The sequence below is a fragment of the Glycine max genome, chromosome 13 (genome assembly GCF_000004515.6).
Source record: "Glycine max cultivar Williams 82 chromosome 13, Glycine_max_v4.0, whole genome shotgun sequence".
NCBI lineage: Eukaryota > Viridiplantae > Streptophyta > Magnoliopsida > Fabales > Fabaceae > Glycine > Glycine max.
The window spans coordinates 41,336,302-41,363,261 of record NC_038249.2 but is presented as its reverse complement, the minus strand read 5'-3'; the positions used below and the strand labels follow the sequence as shown (position 1 = coordinate 41,363,261).

At 30.8% G+C, this 26,960-nt stretch overlaps 2 protein-coding genes and 1 pseudogene across 2 annotated transcripts; 1 reads left to right on the top strand and 2 right to left on the bottom strand.

The window, feature by feature from the left end:
- Positions 1 to 1,471: 1,471 nt before the first annotated feature.
- Positions 1,472 to 8,034, bottom strand: LOC100806338 (uncharacterized). The gene is made up of 15 exons (XM_003543419.4): positions 7,879 to 8,034; positions 6,971 to 7,080; positions 6,706 to 6,814; positions 6,461 to 6,622; positions 5,712 to 5,816; positions 4,840 to 4,923; positions 4,627 to 4,742; positions 4,333 to 4,434; positions 4,134 to 4,247; positions 3,952 to 4,008; positions 3,766 to 3,832; positions 3,583 to 3,636; positions 2,929 to 3,003; positions 2,050 to 2,085; positions 1,472 to 1,844 (listed from the first exon to the last, which is right to left on the bottom strand). The coding sequence occupies exons 2-15, from the start codon at positions 6,979 to 6,981 to the stop codon at positions 1,743 to 1,745; spliced, it is 1,194 nt and encodes a 397-aa protein (XP_003543467.1). The 5' UTR covers positions 6,982 to 7,080; positions 7,879 to 8,034; the 3' UTR covers positions 1,472 to 1,742.
- Positions 8,035 to 10,639: 2,605 nt separating this feature from the next.
- LOC100811156 (cytokinin riboside 5'-monophosphate phosphoribohydrolase LOG1) lies at positions 10,640 to 15,296 on the bottom strand. The gene is made up of 7 exons (XM_003543427.4): positions 15,011 to 15,296; positions 14,499 to 14,596; positions 14,374 to 14,404; positions 13,561 to 13,660; positions 11,334 to 11,404; positions 11,045 to 11,188; positions 10,640 to 10,916 (listed from the first exon to the last, which is right to left on the bottom strand). Exons 1-7 carry the CDS (start codon positions 15,128 to 15,130, stop codon positions 10,851 to 10,853), a joined length of 630 nt encoding a protein of 209 aa, XP_003543475.1. The 5' UTR covers positions 15,131 to 15,296; the 3' UTR covers positions 10,640 to 10,850.
- A 3,574-nt stretch (positions 15,297 to 18,870) lies between these two features.
- Positions 18,871 to 20,427, top strand: LOC100812393 (lysM domain-containing GPI-anchored protein 1-like; annotated as a pseudogene).
- The last annotated feature ends 6,533 nt before the right edge of the window (positions 20,428 to 26,960 follow it).

Sequence of the window (26,960 nt, the reverse complement as noted above, 5' to 3'; positions counted from 1 at the left end):
TTTTTAAGACATTCTTTATTATTAAGTCACATTCTGTATTTGTTCGAGTCATATATATTTTTCAATTGTTAAACAAATAAAAAATGACCTGATATCATAAAAAAGTAAATTTAAAAAGATATTACTAAAGAATATTTGAATAATATATCCTCACAGAACACGGATTCGGGCAACCAATTGAAAAAGACTGTTCATAAGTCTTCCATTGTCGTTAACTCCTTCATCTTCATGACCTATCTATCCTGTTAAGATATCCCTTTTCTTCTTTGTTGTTGATTCTTATATTTCATCCCTCATTTTCCGCTCTATCATTCAATCCTAAAGTTTCAATTTTCACTCTTTCCAACACAACACTACACCTTAACAACTGTGGTGGTGAAGCTGCCTAGGTGCACATTGGTTTGGTCACTGTTGTAGTAAGTGCTTCACTTGTTTAGAGCATGTTTGATTTAAAGTTAGGATCAACAGATATACATTTTCATGTACATTATGTGAGAAGGAAGAATTTAAAACTTTTTATTCAATTAATGTTTGAGAACCTTTCAACTTTAAATTAAATATGTACTTGGTATTCATCATGAGAATGAAGTTTAACTATTATACACCCCAGTAAATTGAAAATTATGAGAATGAACATGATTATTAATGTTGTGTTTGATTTAAAGAATGAAAATAAAAAAATATTTAAATTAAAGTTAAGTATAAAAAGTGTGAGATCTACATAAAATTTATATTATTTTTCTTCTATTTTTCTTTCCCTTTCCCTCCCCTTAACCAAACACAACATAATTTGTTAATTTTTTTAACAATTTTTTTAAAAGCTTTCAAAGATTCGGGTTAATAATAAACTGCCAAACAACCAAGTAATTTTGCAACTTTTGTAATACGTCTCAAGTTTTAGAATATTTCTAACATTTTACCATAGCTCGAACCTAAAAGTTAAATTCTTTAATAAAGTCTTGAATCTTTACAAAAGTCACGATTTTTATTTATTTATTTTTAATTAATTTATCGTAAATATTGTCATTATCAAAGAATTCGTCTTACTTATTTGTTTTTCCATTTAATCTCGTTAAATATGTCAAATTTCTTATTTATTCCGACTTCCGAGAGACAACAAGAAACAAAAATAGCAAAATGATCATTTAATAAAAAAACAACTTATGAAAAGTTTCTTTAAAAAATAAAAATGAAGAATTAAATTAAATAGCAAATATTTGAAGTTAACCGAATATTAGAGTTAACTGAATATTAAATCAAATACTACCTTAATCAATAATTGAATAACGTAGGAAAAACATTTACATCGACTGCAAAATACTTGCAAGTATAAAACCAAAATATTAATGATCTTTCAATAAATTCATATTAAAATGTGCTTTTATCGATCTGGGTTTTTTTTCCTAAAAAGACGGATAAAAAATGGTCGATTTATTTTTATTTTCACATTTTATAACATACAACGTCAATCTTAATCCATATCATGGATGACATGATTTTAAATTAATATAAATAAAATTTTATATGTACAATCAATGAGACAAGAAGTTCCAATCTAACGGCTGATAGAAAGTTATTCAATAACATAAAAGTGATGGACTTACATCGCTATAAATTAATTCCTCAAAAATAAGGCTCAGAAAATACGCATGGCACCTGAGGGGAGGAAAGAATACAAAACAAATACTTCTACCACCGAGAGTGTACATAAAACATGTACAATAGGAAGATGGATCCACACATCAACCCTTCCCATTACGTTTAAGTCCTTCAAGATAAGACTTGTCAGCATTGGTTACGCGAAGTTGAAACTGGGCCCATTCACTTCTGCATCTGGCTCGGACCTGAAAGGGTATTGTAGTAGGGGGCAAAATATCAGACCGCAATACAAGTATATAACTAATATAACTTTTCTTGCATTCGCTAACTCCACATAAATGCATATGTAGCTCTAATACAACTTTAAAGAGAAACCAACAATGTAGTAATTCTGTAAGCAAAAAACTGAGCAAATACTTGGTAGCATTATTGAGCAGAAAGTATACATACCGAATCCCTTGGCCCTTTTCCTTTGTCAGACTCTCCCTGAAAATTATGCATACATATCCAAAAAATTATATTTGGAAATTAATACAAAATCTTTTGCAAAAGAAGTAAAGACTATATGTACCGTCATGATGAGTAGTAGCAACTATTTCGATCCTGTTACCCCGGATGAAAAACTTTTGGACTCGATAATGGTATATGCTTTGGTCAAACAATAAATATGGAAAAATATAATCATTACTCGAGAAGACGTCCTGATGTCTTTTACCTTCATCTTTTGGGTCTTACTTAATACTACTTTTAATAGCTATGAAGCAATTCCGACCTCCACACCCCGCCCTCATCCCAAAACAAAAGTGAAAAGCAGAAAGAGAACGAGAATAAGAAAAAGGCTATCATGTGTGTATAAAAACTAAAAGAAGACCCAATAAGTGTGAAAAAGGCCTATTATTCTGTCCAACATAAAAAGTGCAACTCAATGCATGAGGCTCCGACAAAGTGGTGTATTAGGGAGGGGGGAGGAAGATATAGTCAGCCTTATCCCGCAAACACAGGTTGTTTCCATAATTTGAACTTGGGACTTCCAAGTCACAATGCAACAACCATACTATATCATCAAGTTTTAAATAAAATAAAACCCTTTCATCTTAGTTTAACCTCCCAACAAGCAACAATATGAACTCCTCGTCATTGAAACCTTGTCCAGAATCAACTTGTACAGTACACACACGACAACTGTACTAGGTTCAGGATGTGGAAAAAAAAGGAAGAGGAAAATAAAAATATACTCCCAATAAATATATAAAAACATGCTCAATTTAAAATGATATCATCAAAGAAAATAAGTGGCTCTAACTATATTGTAAGCTAGTGATGTCTAACCTGGTTCCCAAGAGAAGGAATTACTTGATGAACAATCCATTGTGAATCAATTACACCAATTTTTTCATGTGCTGGCTGCAAAAGGATTCAAATTAAAACTAAGTAAATCAAATTGCTTAGAAGATTTTATTTAAGTAATGAGATTGCACCCCCATATTTACTATTTACTATTTACTATTTAGCACAAAATATTCAGGTTTCACACTCCAAAAAGAAAAAAACTAGGAAGATTCATCATAGATATGAAAAGGACAAAAAAATGGTACTGTTGAAGCGTCTTTGACTAATTCAAGAACAGATAAAACCATGAAATGCCTTTCAAGAATTAAAATTGGCCATAATCCTGATAAATTAATCTATAATAGTAACTTGAGAAAAAGCACAAGCCAAACTTCATTAATATGAACAGAAACACAAACACAAAGTGCTTACAAAATCAGGACCACTATGTTGGATAAGTTCAAAGGAAAAAAAAAACATATGTTAATATTGAATTAGATCATTTAATTTTTATTCATATGGCTTCTTATAAGCTTGGCACATGAAAGCACACATGACCAACTGAAGCATACCCACCTATCAACAATGCTAACAAAAAGGATTCAAACTCTCATTGGTAGGAAGGGGAAAAATAAATAGATAGAATTTACTGACCTCTACACATCTTCTGAGAGCAAAGTCCAATCCCCATCCATGCACTAGATCGTTCTACAAGAAGATATTTGGAAAGTTCATCAGTATAATTACTAAGATTATATAGCATGTAAGAGAAAAATTCACCTGTTCATAGACTATGTTACCATAGCCATCATATGCAACAAGGAAAATAAAATATACCTGAATCATGTGCCACACACAACGCCAAGCCTCACGAGAAAAGACAGGTGCCATAATTTCCACAAATCTAAAATAACAAAAGATATAGTAAAGTTAACTAAGTAGAGAAAGAAAAGAAAATCTAGGTAAATGATATTGCAATACATCAATTCAACTTTGAACCAGGGTGGAAGAGAGAGAGCATACGCAGCACAAGGAGGCAAATGTGGATCACTACACCAGCCTGGTTTCTCTTCTGTCACCCTATTTGCCAACACACACAAAAATGTGTCAAGACTTAAGAACACATCTGAAGTCATGATACGAAAAAAAACACCTTATTACATCAATGACTAAAGTTAAGAAAGAAAGGAAGGGCAAAGGAATACATGTGAACTTCTTTGTCACCCCTCCTTTTTGTCATCTCCCATGTCAATCCATTATTAGGCTCAAGACCAGGTTGAGAGATCTCCAAACCATATTTTTTCACTAAATGAATATACCTGGGGAATAGAATACAGTCAATTAATTAAACTAAAAGTTGCATAAATATCAAATTTGAGCAGATTAGACAGATGAAAATAATACTTGTCTGCATTGAAGTGTTCTACTCCAAGATCTTCATCCCAAATAAAAATATATTCATAAGCTGATACTATATCAGGGTGCAAAAATCTTTTAGCATACCACCTGCACAACATTGAGTACGAGAAAATTGTATAAAAGCAAAGGAGTATAGCAATAAGGTCATCACTCCTAAGAATGATAAGGTCTTTTAAGAATTCCAAAGTTAAATGTGATCACAAAAAAATAGGCTTCCCATGTCCAATACCTATGACTTTCATAAGTTAAATGCAAAAAAATGATTGGAGAAAACTATACCATTTAGTTTGTTTCCTTGCGCTGACATGGATTGCACTCCTTGACCACTCAAATTGATCCCATTCACTAGTCCGACCATCATAATGAAAGAGCAAAATTGCAAAATCATCAGAAAACTACAGAACAATTTGATAGTCAGCAATCTTGAAGAAAATATGAAATGGTAGATATACAAATAAATTCATATATATGAAGGTAGTCAATATCAATAACCTTTTTCACTGCAGCATTGATATTATGCCTCTGTTCATAACCAACAGTGAATGTAACTAAATACTTCGGCTTTTTCTTCAGATCCTGCAGCATTCATGGTTTCATCGGAAGATTTGCAAGAAAGATATAAAAGAAATATACGTGTAACATGTCAGCACTATCCACACCAGCCTATCAACATGCACACTCCTGACACACTAACATGCAATGGTCTCATGCATGAATAAGAGCTGCATAAATACACAATTGAGAAAAGTGCACATCTCTGGCAAATATGGACATGTAAAGCATGCGTAGGGGACATAGTTTTGATTTGCCTCCTATGTCATGTGCAACTTAAATGGAAGAATTTGAAATATTGCTACATATGGCTCTCTGTTTTCCCATGCCACACCCACCATCACAAGAATAGACAACACACATGCAACTGAGAGAGTGAGAGAGAGAGAGAGAGAGATGCACTTTGGGGTTTGTTTAAATTTTGTATTTGTAGTACTATATCATATATGAGACTTAACTGTTAGATGAATTTCATGAGACTTAAAACCAATTAGCACTAAGTGAAGTTGTCCAACAGATATATAAGCTGCACCCTAAGAATTGAGGCAGGCGATGTGGGACTTCCTAACACCCCCCTCCACAGATGTATGCCACAAGCGAGCCTACTAGAATAGGCAAGAACTAAGATGGGCTAGAGGCTCTGATACCATGTTAAATTTCAACTTAAAACCAATTGACACTAAGTGAAGTTGCCCAACAGATATATAAATTACATCCCAAGAATTGAGACAGACGACATGAGACTTCCTAACATTAACAACTACAAGCTACAAATAATTTCTCACATCGTAAATAACTGTTTTTCAACGTACCTCACTAGGTTCACCCCATAATCTTCGTAAATAAAAATCTGATTCTGATACAACGATTCCGGGGGGTAGTGATTCAGCTCCACGAGGATTTGATGCAACAAATATCTATCAAAGTAGCAGTTTTGAATCAGACTTTATTTGCTTGTTAAATAGTATGCTGGAAATCTAAAGCAAGTATAATTATATAATGATGTCGGAAATTTATAGACACAATCATCAAGAATCACACCCGGAAGAAAATAATTCTAGAAAGTAGTTTAATCATAACAAAAAACTTGATAGTCCCTTATGAGTGAGACAGAGATAAAAGCTCATTCAACTTTAATGTTCATCAAATTGCTTAAGCAATGAATTTTTAATATTTCAGACTACTTCCAAAGTTAATAAGCTCCTGATTCATGAACATCAGCACCCAAATCATTGCTCTAAAAAAACAACTACAAAAATGATATTAGTTCACATAATAGATCATTTCATCTAATTACATAAATTGTGCACCATTTTGACAAGTTGCTAAGCACATGAATGCCTGCACCTAATCATTTTTTTATAAGCAATCTATAAGCTTAGATTAGTTTGAATAAAGGCTTAAGTTCACATTCCCCCCCCCCCCCCCCCCCCAAAAAAAAAAAAAAACATATTACTTTCACCAAATATATCAGTGCTAACAACCAATGAAACCTCCAGCTTTACTTTTCTGAGAATACACACACATTCACATCCATCTAAAGAATAAGCATGGAAATTACCTTCGGTAATCTAATTGACCCTAGGGTTTCAAGGTTTTTGGTTCCAGAAGACTCGTCAATAACAGCAGAAGATCTCTTTACTTCATCCGAAAATCTGTCTATTTCAGAATCAGCTACAGGTACATCAAAAGAATTCCCTACAGGTGATGAAAGTAAGCTAATCTGCAAAATATAACAAGGGAAAAATTATAAGGATGAAAAACATGTGACAAAACATTGAAAAGAATTACCGTTGTAAATATTACCTTAGTCAAATGCACAGATGAAATTGAAATACCAACAAAAAATCCAAAGGCAATTCCCATAATAGCTGTGATGATAATCCGGGTACTATCATTTGATCTTTTAAGTGAACTAAAGAAGAGATAGTAAATGAAATTCAGAAATTCTCGTAGAACATACACAAAGAACGAGTGCACATAAAATAAAACCTTAATATTTAAGATATTTAAAATTTAAAATACAAAACAAAGGCAGGCATCATAACTCTAAAAATAATTTTTTCCTTACTTGCGATGCATTATTCCTGTCCAGTTAGTATCAACCACAATCAAGTCAAGTTATGTATCACCCGGAAACGCCCCAAATCCTCAGGCAAACACCAACGCAAATATATCATCCTTCAACAACCAAAAATGAGATCAAGTATAAGACACAAACAGAGTAGTAGTAGTCAGGTTGAATGTGCATTTACTATTTAAGTATTTATGAGCTATACATCTATCTGTCCGTCTGTCTTTCCATCCAAGTGAAAGCACTCATGTAAATCCAAATTATATTCTCAGAATGAGTGTGAGTGAGTGCATGTGTGTGAGAGAGAGGATAAAGATGCAAAAATAATTGCAGGTGTTTAGTAACATGTTGGAGACAATGATACCAATAGCCAGTATCAAGCATTTATTAAGCTACAAGGATTGTGCTAGTGATTAGGTGCTTTGCATGACGCCACAAGTTCAAACCTCATTGTTAACATATCAAAGACAAATGGATCAAGCATTTTCAAGAACAAATAGAAACCTGATGTGATTTTAGCGTTAATACTTCAGTACACACAGCACCGATTACTATAAGTAAGCATTTCTATTTATGAATTCACACTATCAAACGCGGACTCAAACCGTATCATAACGACCTAAAAGAACAAAACGAAACTGACGTGACGTCAAATAACCACCGAAGGATACAAATGCGCAATTTCAAAATAGCATCGTTGATCGGCGTTACTGAATCTCACGAAACAAAAAAACGAGTAACAAACATATTTGATATTATTTAGCGCCGTACACTACTGTCTTCATAAAACGACAGCGAAAACACAGAAACTGAATTCAAGAGCTTCCATAAAAACAGTACCGCGGAACACAGATTTACAAGTCGTCCATCACGAAGAGCGAAAGAAAGAGTTTCATTAAGCTTACAGAATCGATTGTGGAAACGCTAGGGTTGAAGCTTGCCTCCTTCTTCTTCGATTTCAATCGAATCAACAGAGCGCGATCGATTATGTGCTGAGAAGAATCAAACAGGCATTGCCATTGTCAAATGTCAAATGTCAATGATGTTGAGGTTTATAGCCTAAACTGAAATTTTCACTCTGCTTATTCGTGTGACGAAACTACCCCTGCCTTCGTTTTTTTTTCTATTTTCCCTTGTATTATTTTTTTAGAGGCGTATGAGAGCGTGCCAGGTGGTGGACACGTGTGTGCGACTTCAGGACTTTGATTTTGACCGGTCAACTCACTCCCTTGGATTGGATTGGAAGCCATGCCATCGGACGGTTCAGAAAATTCTCAATCGTCTGTAGGGTCACCTCTCTTTTTCTTTATTGTTGTTGTTGTTTTTTTTAACTGATCAACATTCGACAACACCTCTTTTGTTTTTTATTACATTCATTAAAATTATTGATTTTTCAACATGATCTTTTTATATATTATAAATTTTTTAATATCCTATTTTTTAAATTTAAATATATTTTATTTAATATATATTTAATTATACATAATTAAATTTGGATGAAATTTTCTATAAACATTGATTAAAAAGAAAATAACATAAAACATGAAATAAAAATTTTTATAAAAAAAATTATCTTAAGCATAAATTAAAATTAAATTTTCAAAAAATGATTTTAAATATTTCAAAAATTAATTTTATCATATTTTATTTGTTTATTTTTTTTTTCGTTTTACGGAGAATCTTGTAAAAAAAAGGCTAATATATAGAAAAATATCTAACATTAATTAATAAAAATAATACATGATTTATAAATGGTTCAAATTAATTTTTTCAGTTTTTAACACTGGTCTGTTTTCTTATTTTATTTTGTGTGTGTGTGAGTGATGAAAACATTTAATTTGATATGTGATTGATGACATCACAAAATATTTGCAATTTTCTTTAAGCATTCCTGATGTACTACTTCTTAAAAGTTGATACTTGATATGTCAACTTATCGTTTTCTCAGCGAATGTGAAGTATGATTGCATTTTTAAGCATCGCCAACCTATCACTTATTTTTAACTGAGGTTCAAGCACAAAAGGTGCCACCAGTTTTACTCCAAACCAACCTCACCTTCTGTAACTAGAGAACAAAAAAAAACATTGTTTTGAAGCATTGTATAATTGTAGCTTATTTGGATATAATCCATCCATTACATAATATTAAATCCTGTCATCTTGTTATTTTAGTATTTAATACAAAAACAATCCAAATAAACAATACTTGGCTATTTTGAATACACATGGCCAACAAGCTTGCAGTGGAAACCAGCTCAAGCCTTTCAGATTTAAATATAAGCTTATGTTAACAAAAAATTGACCCTCCACCAGATAACTTTGTTCGTCACTGCTTCTATTCCTAACGTAACTTCAAAAAGAAAAGTCCATAGTTTTTACTCTTGCACGTATTTATGAGGGAAAAAAACAATATAAAATAAAATAATTGTTTTTATAAGTTAATAGTATAGTTTTTGTATAAATAATTTATGAATTTTTTTTCATTTAACTTACCTAAAAGTTAGTTTTAAATTATACATAAATTAATTTTTACCCATAAGAAGATATAGGAAAGCTTAGGTTCACTGTCAAATTAGTTTCATTGTCATTAGGGTCAACCGGAAAGCAAATGAGCCAGTATTTTCACTTCTGAAGTTGATAGTTGTAATTTTTTTTAGAAAAAAATGTTAAGAATAAAGAATAACCTGGGAAAAATCAGCAACAAGACAACAAAGTAAAAGTGGTCCGTAGGCATAGGGAATAGTGATGGGTGGTTTGTTTTGTTAAAATAAATAACTCACGAGCTCAGAAAACAGAACATTAAATAAAAATAATAATAATAATAAGACATTAATGAAAGAATAATGTAAGAGTCCTTCGTATAAAAAACAAAAGAATGGTTGAAAGCATGCATTGTAATTGTAACCTAATGACATTAAATGTTAGCTATACTAGTATATTAGGATTTCAACTTAATTTATATACGTTAAATTTAGCTACCTACTCTGTTTCCTTTTTCTTTCTGTCAATGAAGTTAAGTAAAAATATTTTTATTGAAAGATAAAAAAATTATGTTGCTGATAATATTTTTTTGTTTTTTTTATACTTTTTACATAAAATATTTTTTATTTTGGTTGCTTGACTAATACTCTAACGATACTAGTTAGTGAGATTAATTTTTTCTATACCTATTATGTTTCCCTGTTTATTGCATATTATCCGAAGGAATACATTCTTAACTAAGATTTTTACCTTCCAAATAAAATAGATTGTATAAAGTCGTCCCAAAATCAAATGCTATTTTTTATTTATTTCTTACTACATGTATATTATTTTGTGAAACAATCCAGCTGGTCTCCATTATTCTGTCAAAGACTACGTTCTTTTGTCATTTTTTTTCTTGCAAGGGTAACTTGTGTTCATAATTAATTAGGCAATATAGTGTATGCACCTAAAGGAATTTTTATCTACTTTAATTCAACACAACAATAACCATGGTACAATAAAAATCGGAAAATGTAGAAAGAAAAACATATAAATCCTGCGATCCTCATCCTACACAAATTCTCTGGCCCTATGTTGGGAAGAAGGATTTAGAAATTTTTAAGAAATACATAACTAGATTTCTCTGTTTTTGAATTTTGATAAACGGATAAAAAGAAAAAAGGAAAAATTCAGATTGAACACAGTAGTGAACCTTCTTCATAGCTAGATTGCAATCAAATGTTTACACTAACAAGGAAAAGGAAGAGCACAAAGAATCTGGCTCCAGTAAATTGTGGTCATCTACGATAATAGTCTCTATGACTTTGAAACTCTAACTAACAACTACCCTCTACACAAACTTCCATCATCGTCATCATCATGTAAATCACCATTGGATTTCACAATGTGAGGACTAATGTAGCTGTTCACTTTCCCAGCTTAGCTTGGAGACAACTCTTTCGTGTTGTGGGAAATATTCCTATAAGGGTGAAAGAATGAAAGCAAGTTAAAGAAAGAAATATGAAGGAAATGGCTCATCAACTACTCAAGGCTAAGTAGTAAAGTAGAAGAAAGAAGAGATAATAATATTTAATTACAATTTCTTACCTCCATCTCTTTGACAAGCTCTTTTGGTGTTGGGGCAGATACAATTATATGACGAGCAGTGGGGCTTATGAAGCCTTCCTCCACCGCTTTGTCAATGAAAGACAAAAAGGTATTGTAGTATCCATCAACATTCAGCAATCCCACCTTTTAAAACCAAAACTTTGTTTTATGCATTCGTATCTCATAAAAGTGTAATAGGTACCAATTTTCATAATTATGATGCAATGGAAATTTAATTTAGCATTTTTTTTAAGGGTAAAAAAAAAACTTTGTAGCATTAGGAGTTTACCGGTTTATCATGGATGCCAAGTTGAGCCCATGTTATCACCTCAAGGAGTTCCTCAAGTGTCCCATAGCCACCTTTATGCACATAAAGGGTATATATTAGTATTACCATTACATGCTATTATTTTTGTGGGTAATTCATTTCAGGCTTACAATTGTGATTAGGCTTGAAAATTACGATGAGACAAAGCAAATGTTTGTCATTATATCTGCTTCAATTACATGCTTTTGAAGGAATTTAATAATTATATTTTCTGCCTTTTTCTACACATGCATATTTTCCTTTTCTTTTCACTAAAATCGCCAAAAGAATAATATCGGAAAACTCCCAATAATTTTATTTAAAAAGTTTACAAAAGGCAAGAAACTTTGGAGTTTTATTTTAAAAAGCAGCATCTAAAAAGACCAAATTACATTCATATCCTCTAATGTGTAACAAAATGTTACTCGATAATCATATTTTTTTTACCTTAAAAATACCTCCTCTAATTATATAACAAAGCAACACTATCACTATATATACTATTCCCATTAACATTTACTTTTTCTGATTTTTATGGCAATAATATGTATTGAAGGTGGTCAAAATAATGCCTAAAAAAAGAAAAAAATATGAAGTGTAATTTTATTAAGATTTGAGAAAGATGTGAGTGTAATTCATATTTTATAAAATGGTAGCCCAAAATTAAACCTGAAATAACTATTTTATAAAACATGTCATTTAAAAACATGGGATAATTCTTGTTACACGTGGTCTATATACGGTTTTGGGCATGCACTAAGTTAGTGTGTACCGGCTATTAGATATTTTTAAACTTAAATCTTTTATTTGAAATTTGTCATGTGATGACTGATGCACAATCGAAGCATGCCGATCCATCACGTAAGTTTTTTTTTTTTTTTAAATCTATTGATAATGTATGGATTTTTTCTATACGCCAATTTTCGTTGAAGTTTTATTTAATTTTAAGTAAGGTTCCATTGCAATAAGAAAAATAATAATGTATATTATGAGATTCAAACTTATTTGATTTAATACATGTTCATTAACAATTTTTTTTCAGAAATAATCAATTTGAAATTAATAAAATTAAACAATTATTTTTTTAGAATAAATAGAATGATTCGCGACCTTGCAAAGTCATCCTAATAAAATAAAATAAAAAGTTTCTTTTTAGGCACAATGAAAACGTTTTCGTATTCCAACGCACTATGATTTGGAATTGACTAGTCACATGTACAAATTTGGATCGTGTAACACTATCAAGAAGAAATAATCTTCTTTTGTAAAAAAAAAAAAAAAAAAAGAAATAATCGTACAGTACCCCAACATCACAAGTGCATAATATATAATTTGAACATTTTTTGATAAATGTTAATAGTTAATTATTAAAATATTGTTAGTGAAGAAAATTAAACCTAATTTTTTTTCTATTTTTTTATCACTAAATTAATCTTATAATTCCTTATCTTATGTAATGGAGACATAATATAATAATAGTTTCATCAATCATTCTTGTAATACTGGTTAAAAATATAAAAAAAATAAACATGATATTTTTCGGTAGAGCTTTATTTTATTTTCTAAGAGAAACAATCTCATTCGAGTGACATGTGTCCACATTAACTCTTAGGTGGATCTAATGATTTTGTCTTTAAAAAATTTCTTGATAAATTGTGAAAGAAGGGTGTTTAAATCTTTTAACTTCAATTCTTATAAGACATGAGATATAATTGATGTACTAGAACAACAAACACCTCCCAGTCAAGGTAAAGGAGGCTAGAGGGTCTTGCAGCTCACATGTATTATGGCTTAGCCTTCCTACTGTCAATGTTCTAACCTTAAGGTATTGTCTCTTTTACTTTAATGGACAGTGTCCTTAAAATTATTTACATGGTTTAAAAAAAGAGTAATTATAAATTATTCTTAACCTTAATTCGTAAGCATGATATTTTTTTTAACCGAACAAATTTCTTAACCAAGACAAACCTTTGATAATAATATTGAATCACAGTCACAGGTAATAATTTTTTATCAATAAATAATAATTATTAGTTTTTATTAGTAAAAAATTTAAATATGCAACCTCTTGTTCATTTTCTTCTCTTTTTATCAATAAACTAACCTTGTATCTCCACAATCATGTAATGTTAATTGTAAAATGTAATTAAGATAAAGAAGAAATAATGGTGGAAGCATAAATGTAATGTTATGTTGTAGTAGTACGAACCGGGTAAGGCAATAAAGGCATCAGAGCGCTTGGCCATCTCTGCTTTCCTTTGATGCATGTCTGCTACTGCCTTCACTTCCCCCACTGTTTCTCCAGTGAGCTGCAATCCAAATTATTATAATAACTCATCAAACAAACAGCTTCATAGTAAAGCAGAAACAGTTTTTGCGAGTGAGAATTGATACAATACAATTCAATACTACAATACAATACAATGCATGCCACGGAATATCAGGAAGTAAGCTAGGGAGAGGAGAGGGAGCGGTGCAATGATGAGTGTTACAGTCTTGCCAGAGAAGTGGGCTCTATTGGAAATCATATGATCACCCTTTTTCTCCTCGGGCCTAGAATAGAGAAAAGTCATCAACAAAACTCTCTTACTTCCTCAATCATACCAATTTTAAAATTAAAATGCCACAAGAATCTAAAGTGGCTATATGGAACTAGGAGAGAAGGACAAAATGGTTCAGAAGGGAAGACCCCTGATTGCCAGGTGTATGTGTTCATGGATAATAAATAATAAACCTTATAAATAAATAAAATGTGACTTGTTTGTGAGTAGTTCCACTCACTAGGAACCGCACATGAATCACAAAAAAGGACAAGTGTGTATGAAGCTCAGATATTGGGATAACAAAAGTATGGTGGAAATTCACTTGGATGCCAAAGAATTGGAACAAGAGCGTATATTGTTATTGTGCTAAGATAGGGAAAACATGCAGATAATTCTCTCTCTGTCCCCTTGCATATGTGTTTGGTCATTTTCTTTTTTATCATTTCCAATGAAATGCTTCCAAAACACCTTAACATTACCTCTCTTGGCATAAGTGTCTTGGGAATAACTCTGCACACAAAAGCAAGACAAAAAATTAGTTGACTTCAACAAATTCAATATGTACTATACATAAAATGAGACCACACGATGAAGATTTGCTTACCCAGTTACATGGCGACCACCCTCGTAAACAGCCTGAGAAATCAACCCCATCAAACCAATGCTGCCCCCTCCATATACTAGATCAATATTTCTTGACACCTTTTCAATACCAAACAATATCATCAGCATATGTATATGTAAATAACTCTGATTTCGTGAATCTAAGAAAGCAGAGAAGTTGAAAGAAAACTAGTTGACTATGCCAGTTTGTAAATCCTAGTATATAGTAGTAAAAAGCTGTAAGCTTAGAAAAACTGAAAAATTAGAAAACAAAAGTAAGACAAATTAAACAAAGAGGGAGAGAGAAATTGACGTAATTCAAAGTCATCAATTGTCCCCGAAGATAAAATAAGAAAAAAGAATCTTAAAGCAACACATGAGAAGAAATCCAATTTAATTATGGGGAGAAAAGTTAGATGACATTAGAAAACAATATTATGTATTTGTTAGAGACTTAGAATTGGTCCAAAAGGAAGAAGAAGAAATAAGAGAGTGAGAGGGGGCATTAATTACCAATTCTCTTCCAAGCTCAATAGCAGCGTCCTTATAACTAGTTTTGTTCCCTGGACTACTGCCACAGAAGACACAAATCCTCTTGAACTTGGATTGCTTCATCTCTGTTTCTTTCTCCATCTCTCTCTCTCAGACACACAAGAACAGCTTCTATGTCCCACACTGAACAAAATGGATTAGCGGTTGATGGTGTAAACGCGCGCCTATGCTATATATAATAACGGCAACACTTGCACACGTCCTCACTCCATCACCGATGATGACGCTGACTCACACAACTTGTACGTAGAGACTGAGGGAGACTTGATCCAATGATGTGTGCGCGTTTCTACTTTACCATGGTCCCCTCTACACCACCATTGAAAAATTAAAACAATCCGTGGTCCTATGTGGAGAAGATCATTGTGCTAGCTTGTGCCTTTATATATTTATTTTCATCAAAATATGTTTTCCGGGACATAGGAATGGATGCCCCTCGTGTGATTCAAATTTCAATGACTTTTTTTTTTTTTTTGATCCCACCACAAATCCACCTTATCATAAATGCTCGTATCGCATGCATGACATGACATGATTGTTAGTTTAAGAAAATTTTACATACAATATGAATCAAACATAGTGCTTTTGCTAGATAGATCATCTCCAACACTATGAGTCAATTATTTGAGTTTCAAATTTTATGACGGATGACACCACCAACCAAGCCATTAAGGAGGGTATTTGACCATTTTGGGTGTTTTTCAAAACATTTTACTAATATGGGTCACCCAAAATGTAAGGATATCCTAGAATTTTGAAATGTTAGTTTCAAGGGAAGCACACATAATTATCCTAGGCCCTTCAATTGATGCATTGCCGGCCTGTCTAGTACCTTGAGATCGATGTTACTTGTGTATTCTAGACACAGCGTAAGTTGACCCTGACATTGGGTATTATTCAACTTTGTCATAAGTCTAGTAGATAGATATATATGTAGATTCTTTCAATTCTTCAACACACACTTTGGAATGCACTGTTTGTGATGAGCTCGTGAAACACCCTTTCCCGCTCCACCGTTCTTGCCCTCACATTGTCAATTCTGTTGTGACTAGCCAAATCATAGGCATCTTCATCTGGGTTGACTTCTAAATTCTAATCTAGTACTTTATCACATTCGGCATCCAACTAATCGTGTCCATCCACCAACCCATATTATAATCTACCCCTCTCACACAGTTCCTTCTAATTGTTAAAACAATCAAGTTATAATTAAAGCGACACACATCCAAGTCTTACAGACACACAGTGGTGCCATTTACCAATTGCCAATACATAACAGTATTATGTACAACATGTATATGATGCCATAGATTATAATGTGTGAGATATTAAAGTTTAGATCGACAAGGTTTACATGTAAGTTTTCATTCGCGTATATGGTGGCCCATCACCCACATTGTAATGCAGGTACCCTCGGACTCTTTCATTCACTAGACAAACTTGATCCATGACTGGGAAACATTCATTGCCTTTTATCCATCAGAATTATTATGTTAATTAGACAGAGTATAAGCCACTCACCTCCATTTCATTTGCTATCGTAAGTAGGCCAATCTTGCTTGTCCCTATATTTTTCATACTCTCTACTGTGCTGTCATTTCATTGATTTGCTATTTGTAATTAATTATTAATATACAAGTTTTTTCTTTCTTTCAAGAGATAATCTTATTTAAAGCAAAAATATTTATAAACATTTATATAGTGGAGCTGCCAATAAAGATTAGCTCATTCATTAACCATTGAACTCATATCTGACAAGAATGTAAATATAAGGGGAATCTTGTTAGTAAATAATTTATAAATATATTTATAAAACCTTTTTCAATTTTAAAGTCTGCCTTGACTCTTGAATTTGGTGAGTTTTTGGAATTAAACTCACTTAAATTTTTTTGTAAAAAAAAATAATACAACCAAATGTTCTAACATAGTTTATATATATATATATATGTATGTATAGCTTTAAAAAAAACAAAATGTACTATGGTCTAAACCATACAAGAAGTATTTTGAATTATTATGTGTGAATTTATACTAAATTATTATTAGTGATTTTAAAAATCAATTTGTTTTGATTGTTACATCTTCTGCTGTCCTGCATACCCATTTGATCTGGACAAACATATGCCATCCTTAAGGACCCTTTTCACATAAGGTTAACAAATTGCAGGGATCGAAGAATTGCCTCCAAATTAGTTACTTGCTTAGTATCCACACGTACACAAGTTTCAAATAAAAAAGGTTTATTAACCCAGTTGGTCTAATTTAAGCTTCAAATTTGGATGGTTTTGGTGAATTCATCCGTGCAATAATAGATGTTGAGCAGAGGACAAATAGTGAACTGTACCTCGCTGACACCAATATTATAGCTTTAGGATAGGTAAGAACAAGCATGTGCCATTCACTCCCAGCCATCCTTTGAGAAGAAAATTATGGCAATCGTTCAGAGTCCTATTGGAAAGAAACATCTCCAAGGCCAATAAGAACTCAACACATATAAACCATGATCAAATTGGTTTCACCATATTTGGAAACGTTTAATCTGTCACAGACTCTTGTTTGATGTTACCCTTTTTGTCTCCCTCTTATATTACAACCAGCCAAATTTTTTGACTATGTTAATCAACTAGCAATAAAGTAAGCGTATCCCATCTCTTCTCAGATAAGATGTGTGGCCTTATGTTGGCAAACAATGCGATTAGCCTACACTTTCTTTATCCTTTGTTGGGGGAAAGCATTGCAATGTGTTTTATCAAAGAAAGAATTACAGGGTTGTCATTAATTTAATGCTCTAAGTTTGGGAATTAAACTTGACTTATCATCAAACTTATTTGTAAATATTCTAACCTGAATTGGTAAATTTCATTATATTCAAGTCTAAATTAAGTTTAAGTAAGATATATTTATTAAATAAACTAGGTGCGAGGCCGTGTTGTTGCACAGATTTTAAAAAAATTAAAACGTGGAATTTTTTCAAGAAAGAAATTAAAAAAAAAAAGATTTTTACGGTCCAACACGAAGAGTCAGCATGTGACAAGATATTGGACAGTTTTATAAATATATAGATTATAAAGACCTTTTTTTTAATTTTATTTAATCAATAAGAGAAATCTCAAATTAATCATAAAAAAATTTAAAGTTATTAGGTCAATTTTTTAAAATAAATATAAATAACCACAACAATAATGATAATATATAGGTCAGTCTATTAATTCAAAACATCTTCTTTATAAATATAAGTCCACTAATTATATCCATTAATTCCCAAATTTCCTTTGGTGGAGGCAAGCTTTGTTAACAACTTTGCCCTTTTTGCTGGAGTTTCAATTCCAAGGAGACACCATCTCGTGCATTTGCAAGTAAATGAATCATTGAGTTCCTTCCTCAACTAAATGGTGGGAATCCTACTCACATAATCATCCACGTACGTACTAGCTAGTTAATAACCCAAATACATCCCCTTTCCATTCTCTTTATTCATTTCATGTTATTTCTCCTCGTGCCTTGTAGATTTGTCGGTGCAGATTCATGAAATTGCATCTCTTTAAAGTACATTAGTGTACAAGGTATCCACGCTGGGTCCAAGATTGTTCACGTTTAAGGACACAGAGCCTAGTTGGTTAGCTTCTGGGGTTGTGCCACAAATGAATTAAACAATAATGACATATAGCATATTCCTAATAATCCATCTTAATACTTTATACAAAAAATGGTATTAAATAGAAAACAAGTAAAATGCTAATTTTATCAGAAAAAACTAATGCTAGCTTTAAGTAATTACATATTCTTTTTATTAATCAGTAGTTACATATTCTGGACAGAAAATGGTAAAATATGAATGCAGAGGTAAATTCAATTAAGTCTGCATTCTTTCATATTCGTAAGAGATTAAAACATTGTCCAAGGTTTGCCTTTTTGGATAAGGCACACGTCTCTTTCATCATATCGTTCAAGCAACGCATGTATCGCTACTGTTTTTAGCTAATATTCCATGCATATACATACTAGCTACTACCCTGTCCAGAGCATGTGATAGAAAATGGGCTCACTTCATTTGTTAATCAAACAGAACTTGTCTATTTGTAAGGAAGTCAAAGGACTGTAATGATGCAACAATTTGCCTAACTAAAAACATTTCGAATTTTCACTTTTTATTTATGGTTTTCTGTATTAACCACTAATTTTGCCATGTTGAGATTGAAGGTCTAAACTCAAATTTTAAAATATAATCCGAGTTTATCATTTTTTTTAGTTTTTAAGTCTGTGCTCAGGTTGTTATCGGGCCAACACTTTGCAGCCTGCACATGTTTAGTCAGGTAAGCTTTGCCTCATAAGCTAGTTTTTAGTATTAAATTGGATTTAAACCTAAATTTAAAGATGTTCCATTTAATAAAAAAATGATTATTTTTATTTGCTTAATTATTATTCTAATAACACCTGATAAGGGATTCCAAATAGTAAGCTCCACAACATCAAAGTCAAAGGTTCTATATATCAATTAATGAGAATTAATATTGATAATTCAATTAACCAAGGTCTAAACTTTTAAAGGGGGATCAGATATGGGTCAAGAACTAGAGTAGCCTCATTGATGAGGAAACGTAGTGGTTGTCAACTTCGTTAATAAACAAAAATAGTAGTACAGTACTAAGTGAACCATCGACTTTGTATATGTCCTTCACCTTGTGTTTGGATGGATACTTTTAACAAAGTAATTTATTTTAAATGAGACATTAAATATCTGTCATTTTAACTTTAATGTTTGGATAATAATTTAAAGGGAAATTGAATATCTGAAATTTTAATAAGAAATTTTAATTAAAAAAAAATGAGTAATATGAAATTCTCTTAAAAATCAAAGAATTTCAATTTCCTCATAGCCTACTCACTCTTCCAAATCAATCTCATTGCGCTTCTCACCGCGAATGCCATCGACATCTCTTACCCCGACGTGGAGCACCACATTCTCCCCTCGAAGCTCTTCCTCAAAGTCCCCATCTCCTGCTCCTGCGTCGACAATATTCGCAAATTCGTCGCTACTCAATATAAGACCCGCCCCTCCGACACCCTTCGACATCGCCGACGCCGTCTACGCTGGCCTCGTCTCCTCCAACCAGCTCCACGAGGCTAACTCCATTTCCGACCCTTCAATTCTTGATGTGGGCCAAAACCTCGTTGTTCCTCTCCCTTGCACCTGCTTCAACGGCTCTGATAACTCTCTCCCCGCGATTTACCTCTCTTATGTTGTTCGCCTCGTTAATACCCTCACTGCTGTTGCTGCTAGGTACTTCACTACTCTCACTGATTTGATGAATGTTAATGCCATGGGAAGCATTGCTATCAACGGTGATATTCTCGGTGTTCCAATACCCGATAATTAAATTAAATAATGTTACTTTTTTTTTGTTCCTTACAATTTATAATTTCCTGTTTAATTTGAATTTCATTGGAATTGAATTACTTTGTCCAAATAAGGAAACTAAAATACAAGAAATTAAATTGTCTCATCCAAACCAAATAAAAAGAATTTAAATCAAGATAATCAAAATGTTGTGTATTTAAATTTTCTATAAATTTTTAAATCCCCCATCCACATTTTTCTTTCTTGCTTGCAGGGTCACTCTTTCTCTCTCAATCAACGTCCGAGCAAAGCTTCCAGTTTAACAAACCTGACCATTTATTGGTGAACGCTGAATATATATGGTAGGAGAAACAAAGTTGTATACGTAATTAATTAGAGGTGGCTTCGCAACTTAGTATTGTCTTCTGATTAATGATTATTATAAATAAATTGGTTGCTTTAATTTTCTGGCTCAGTGGCTCTCCATAGTCCATATTGTTTCCAAATTAAGTAAAAGTTTTCCTTTTTGGTTGATAGTGTAATAGAGGGCAACAATTCAGAAGTTTTTTTTTTGGACAAATTAAATTTATATATATATTGATTGAAAAATTAAACAATTGGCATTGTAATTAAATACACATAAATATAACTATAGAGAGGGCGAGTGATGGAGTACTAATGAAGTTGGAGTATATGTACGAGGTCTTATGCTCAATCTTCATTGTCATCATCATATTTATACACAAAAAAATTTGTGTCTTGCATGAGTATTCAGGTTACAACTTACAAATATTTTATATTATTATGATTGTTAATATATTTTTAAAATAAATACAATTTTATATTCACCCATGTTTTACATAATTTTAAATTATATAAATGTGTATTTTTAAAAAATATTATCTTTATAAATATATTCATATTTGCATTTAATTTTTATATATAATATTTAATAAGAAATATTAATAATAAATATATATTTTATAATTATTAATTATTTTAAAAAAAAATCCATAAAGGAAAGAAATGACTAATTAACATTAATGAATACAAAAATAAGATGCTTACATATTAATTTTATTTAATTTTGGCAAACAAATACTGAGAGACTCATTATTTATTTCTCTAGTAATTTCAAATTAATTTATTTCATTTTCAAGTATACTTTGATGAATCTTTTTTATCCTTATGCATAGAAAATAATTATATCATTTAAGAAATTTATTATTGTTTCGTGTTGTTTAACTCTTGCATATTTAAATAATTGTATTAGGTCGTAATGATTATTCATAAAATATAACTAACTAATGAATTAATTCAAGTTTTTAAAATTTTAAGTAGTATATTATTACAGATAAAATCACAATTTACTAATAAGCTAAATTTATATAGAAAGAAAATTATCAATATTAAATTTATTTTATAAAATATATTTTTTAAGTTTCATTTACTGAAGTATACCTTACAAAATTTTCTTAATAAATTATTTCATTATTAATATTTTTGTATAAGTATGTCTTTTGTTTTTTTATTGTCTTATATTAATTTTTTAAGTTTTAGAAGTAACTTCATAGTAAGAATCTCTCACCTTTTTTTATTAGATATTGGTTTATGTTAAATTTTTATTTATTTCTATTAAGTAAATTTATTTTAAGAAATATGTCCATATATTATAATTCTTATTGAGATATACAGTAATTTTACTAGTTATTTATATACGTTGAAACTATTTAATAAAAAAAATATCTATCTTTATTTATATAGTAACTCTATTTATTTAAGTTGAGAAACAAGAAGGAAAGTCTTTTGTACGTAGGATCCACATGAAAATCCCCTCCCCCCTCAATAACAAAATTGGCATGAAAGGGGAATGATACTTCTCATTTTCGTTTTTTGTTTTAATTTTTTAAGAAATAAAATATTTTCATATAATAATTTGTTAAAAATAACAGTAAAATTGTTACTTTTGGGTTAAATTTATTTTTAATTAATATTAAAATAATTTCATATAATTTATTTAATTATTTCTAATTTTATTACTACTCACCTAAACTAGTAGGAAAAAAGATCACTCCTTCTCTTCTTATTTTTATCCATGTAAACCACATAAATTTTCAATTCTAAGTTTCCATTCTATCTCTTTTTTATTTATAATATTTATTTTTTTCTTATTTATTTTGTCTCTATTTCAATGCATCAATGCAACAAGCATCAAACATCCGGTTGTATTAATATTAAGTTAAATAGATATAGTATTATTTTACTCACAAGGTCCCCTCATCCGATTTTCTTCTCTACTTTCTTTTTCTTTCTGATGTATCAAAAGAATTCTCTACTTTCTTTCTTGTTAGGTTTAAACAGATCGGAGGCTAAGAGGGCTGCGGGGGAAATAATATGCTAAAGAAACCTTTAGCTGTGACAATTCAAAAGCAAATTAAACGCTTTTTGACTATCATTATTTTTATTTAAAACTCCAAGCTTAATCATAGTCCCGCATGGTCCAATGCGTGCACTATTAAGTAACAAATGCCAATAAGGGTATTAGAAAAAGTAATTAACAACCAATAAGGGTATTAGAAAAAGCAATTAACAACCAATAAGGGTATTAGAAAAAGTGGTAACTACCATTAGTTTCTTTCTTTTCTTTTTTTCTCTGACTGAATGTAACAACCAATTAGCACAATAGGCTACATATATTTTCCCTTCTCTTTGACAAATCACCACACTATCCATGGGATGCGGAGTCCGATTATGATACCCTTCACATGCTGATCAGACTTGACCTTTATAGGATGCGTTCATTAATATCATTTGGTGTGAAAAACTATTTTTTTTTTGGGTATAATCTAAGTGTTAAAATGAGGATTCCTTTAAAAAATAATTTTGTTTTGTTATTACATACTACAAGTCTTGAAATTCATTATAAGATCACGTGTGTAAGTCTTAGATGACGGTTTAATTTGATTGAGTTAATATATGATAATCATCATTTGTTTTTTTTATAGAGAATGTTGACAAGTATTCAAAATTGCTTCCTCGTGAATCGGGGTCATCCAACAGTGATGTGACGCAAAAAGTAATAGAAAAGTGATGATAACGGGGATCTATGCGTTAGTTGTTGCCGGGTCTCAACATGGTGTACGGTGTACCCATCCATAACTGCTAATTATGATTATCATTGATCCTTTTTTGTGAACAGGGTTCTGAGGTTGGAGAAAGCATTCTGGACCAGACCACATATGCACCAATTAAATTGGAAATGGTTTCATGAATTTGATTAACTAAAGTGAGTGCAAATGTACAATCCAATGAGGCATCCGCCTAGTGTTGAAAGTAGAGACTGATGATAACATTTGGGTGAGTCAGCTTCCGTCCAGGCCAAAATGGTTTGCCACTTGTCTGCTTGCTATCATTGTTCTTTTTCCTTGTGTTGTGCTGTTGTTATCATGTATATTTTTAAGATAAAATATATTTTTCTTTTTTTTTTATAAAATATTCAATTTGTTTTTAGTCTCTGTAAAAGAATTTATTCATTTTTTGTCTCACTGTTAAATGGGTGTTACTTTTTGTCTTACGGTTAAATTTGGACAAATTCAAACCTACCTAGCATTTGGTTAAATAGTATCAAACCTTGTGTTATACATAAGTTAATTATCAGCAAATAGTCAATAGAATCAAGCCTTAATGACATTCTTATCACCACAACAGCCAGGCTATGATGCCCTTATCAAATACTGAATACCAAATTTTGATTAGTGGTCCTAAAAAATGTAGTGATAAACTCAAAAAACAAGACACAAGATTATGAGGTAGAAATAAGGTTCCGCCATTGGGATATGAATTTACCTCATAATTGACAAGGGAGGTGGAGTCAGATTGATGCGATTCCCTACTGCTGTGGTCATGACAAAGGTAGGAAAAGTACTAATGAAGATAGATAAGAGGCATTCACACATGGACCAGGCTCAAGGGGGTCATAACTTTCTCCTCTATCCATTTGTTCCTAAATGTAGCATCCCCTGATACCCCTTACACTTGGTTTGAATTAACATATATTATACAGATAGGATTAAAAAGCTTTATAGCGCATCCAATCATGCTCAAAGCATTTTATTTGACTTTGATAGCCACATAACAATCAACGTAAGTTGTTCTCAATACAAATCCACACTAAAACAACAATTCTATGATTGTTTTAAAAACAAAAAAAGTACATCATTCAATTCGTAGAATGTATCCCCAGTCTCAAGACCTATATTACATCAAATTCTTTCCTTCCACTTAGTCTCTTTTTCTTCTGCAACTCTAGAATAACTTCTTCAGTGTTGTCCTTAACAATCAGTTTCACAACCTCTACTGTTTGCTTCTGGCCATAGCAATGTACAAGTTCAATTAACCTTTATATTATAAATAAATTGAATTATATATTTAATTTTCAATTCGCAATTACAAAACTACTTTTCAATAATTAAATATTTAGTTAAATATATTTTTATTCTTTGTAATATATCATTTTTTAGTCTTTATATTTTTTTCTTTCAAAATGATCCTTATTTTTTTTTTATCCTTTTTATAGTTTCTATATTATTATTTTTTTCCAGGTAATATATAGGTAATTTTACTTTTACTCCTTATTAATTTTTTATAGGGACTAATTTAGAATGAACCAAATATTATTAAAATTATTCTTTTACCATGTAGTAGATTACTTACTCTAAAAAAGCTGAATCACTCTTTCAAAAAAAAAAAAAGCTGAATCACACAATAGCAACCCGAGGACAGTCTTAAGAGGACAAATGGCCTATGAAACTGAACCTTCCGGCGCTGCACATGATTATTTCATTGACTCTAACTCGATCTGTCTCTCTTTTGGTTTAAATGATGAAAAAAAAATAGAATGTAAAAAATTGTAAGTCTCACAAAAAATAAAAAAAAATCTTGAAAATTATTTCTCTCTATTACAAACATATCATTATTTTTTTTTAAAAAAAACTTTATTTCTCCTTCCTTGTCATGGTACCTATTGATAATTATGTTTATTATTTTTTTATTCAACTGTTGTAATGTCATGGCCTAAAGCCCTTTAATAATTTCTATAATCCAAAAACTTCAACAGTAATGATTTTGAAGGATAAGAGGAGATAAAATTAAGTTAATCTCCCTGTCTCTCTTCTCTTAATTTTAAATAAAACACTATAACCAAATATTTTCTTTTATTATTTTAAAGAAAATAATCGTTTGGGACGTGAGAATCAATGTTACATTAGACGCACATTCTTTTATTTCTTCTTTCAAATTTATAGGGAAAAAAACTAAATGAACTATTTAGTTTTTTATTTTATTTTTTATCTTTTAAAAAGTTTAATTTGATTCTTTATTTTTTTTATTTCATCCTTTATTTTTTAAAAATATTATTTTGATTTTTTATATTTTTTTTTTGTTTCATTTTGTTCTTTTATTTCATTTAAGATTGATGTTGTTAATCATTTAAAATAATTTTTTTTTAGCTTTCACCCGTGATCAAATTAAACAAAAAAAATTAAAAAACAATGTCTAATAAATCATTTAAAAAAACTTAAGACAAATGACCAAAATAAATATTTTAAGAAATAATAAACTAAATTAAACAAAAAAATAAGATAACTAAATAAATCATATAAAAAATGAATAATCTATAATTATTAACAAAGACAATTACCCATTTTCATATACATATTTTTTATTCCTAAATTATCTTTCCATATATGATTGTTTCTATTTTTTTCTTCGACCTTCAAAATGTAATTGTTACTACTATTCTCTTCAAATGTTTTTTACTTTTTATTTTAAAAATCACATATACAGGTACGAAGTGACTCTCTTTGAACTGATACTAGTATAATGACAGCGAATCCTTTGGTCTTTTTATCGTGCTTGTTTATGCCATTTTTCAACGCACTTCCTTCTTATCGTATAATAAAAATTCGCCAATGATGCATATGATCAGTGTTTTGGTGGATACATTCATATTCATAAATTTACCACCAAACTATAGGCATGTTCATGCAGATAGACTCATCAGGTGTTCTTGGTGGAATACACCATGAATCCATTTGTTGGTACGGCTACACAGATTTCACAAACAACAAAAATAGCGGAATGAAATATATATTTTTTTACGGAATGAAATTTATATTAATGGTTGGTACTTTCAGAAATGAACCACATTCCTGGGAAACTTATTAAAATCGTAAGCACAAATATTATATAAAGTAATCATAAACTAAGGAAGGCATAAGCTAACCGAAAACTATAGTTCGACATATATAGTTTAACGAAGGGTGAAAATTATGTATGGCTCCGAAAGTTAGTTAAAAAATAATCAAGTTCTAATAAATCATCATTTTAATAGTCCCTACAATTGTAAGGCATTATTTATTTAATTTATAAAAAATTTAAATTTTAAAATAATATTTGAAATTAACTCATTAATTAAATATGCAGTCAAGTTAATCTCTTTTCTCACTCCTAATCAATTAATATATAGTGTGACATGCACACACTAATGTGTTATATTTTTTTTTTATGGATAGA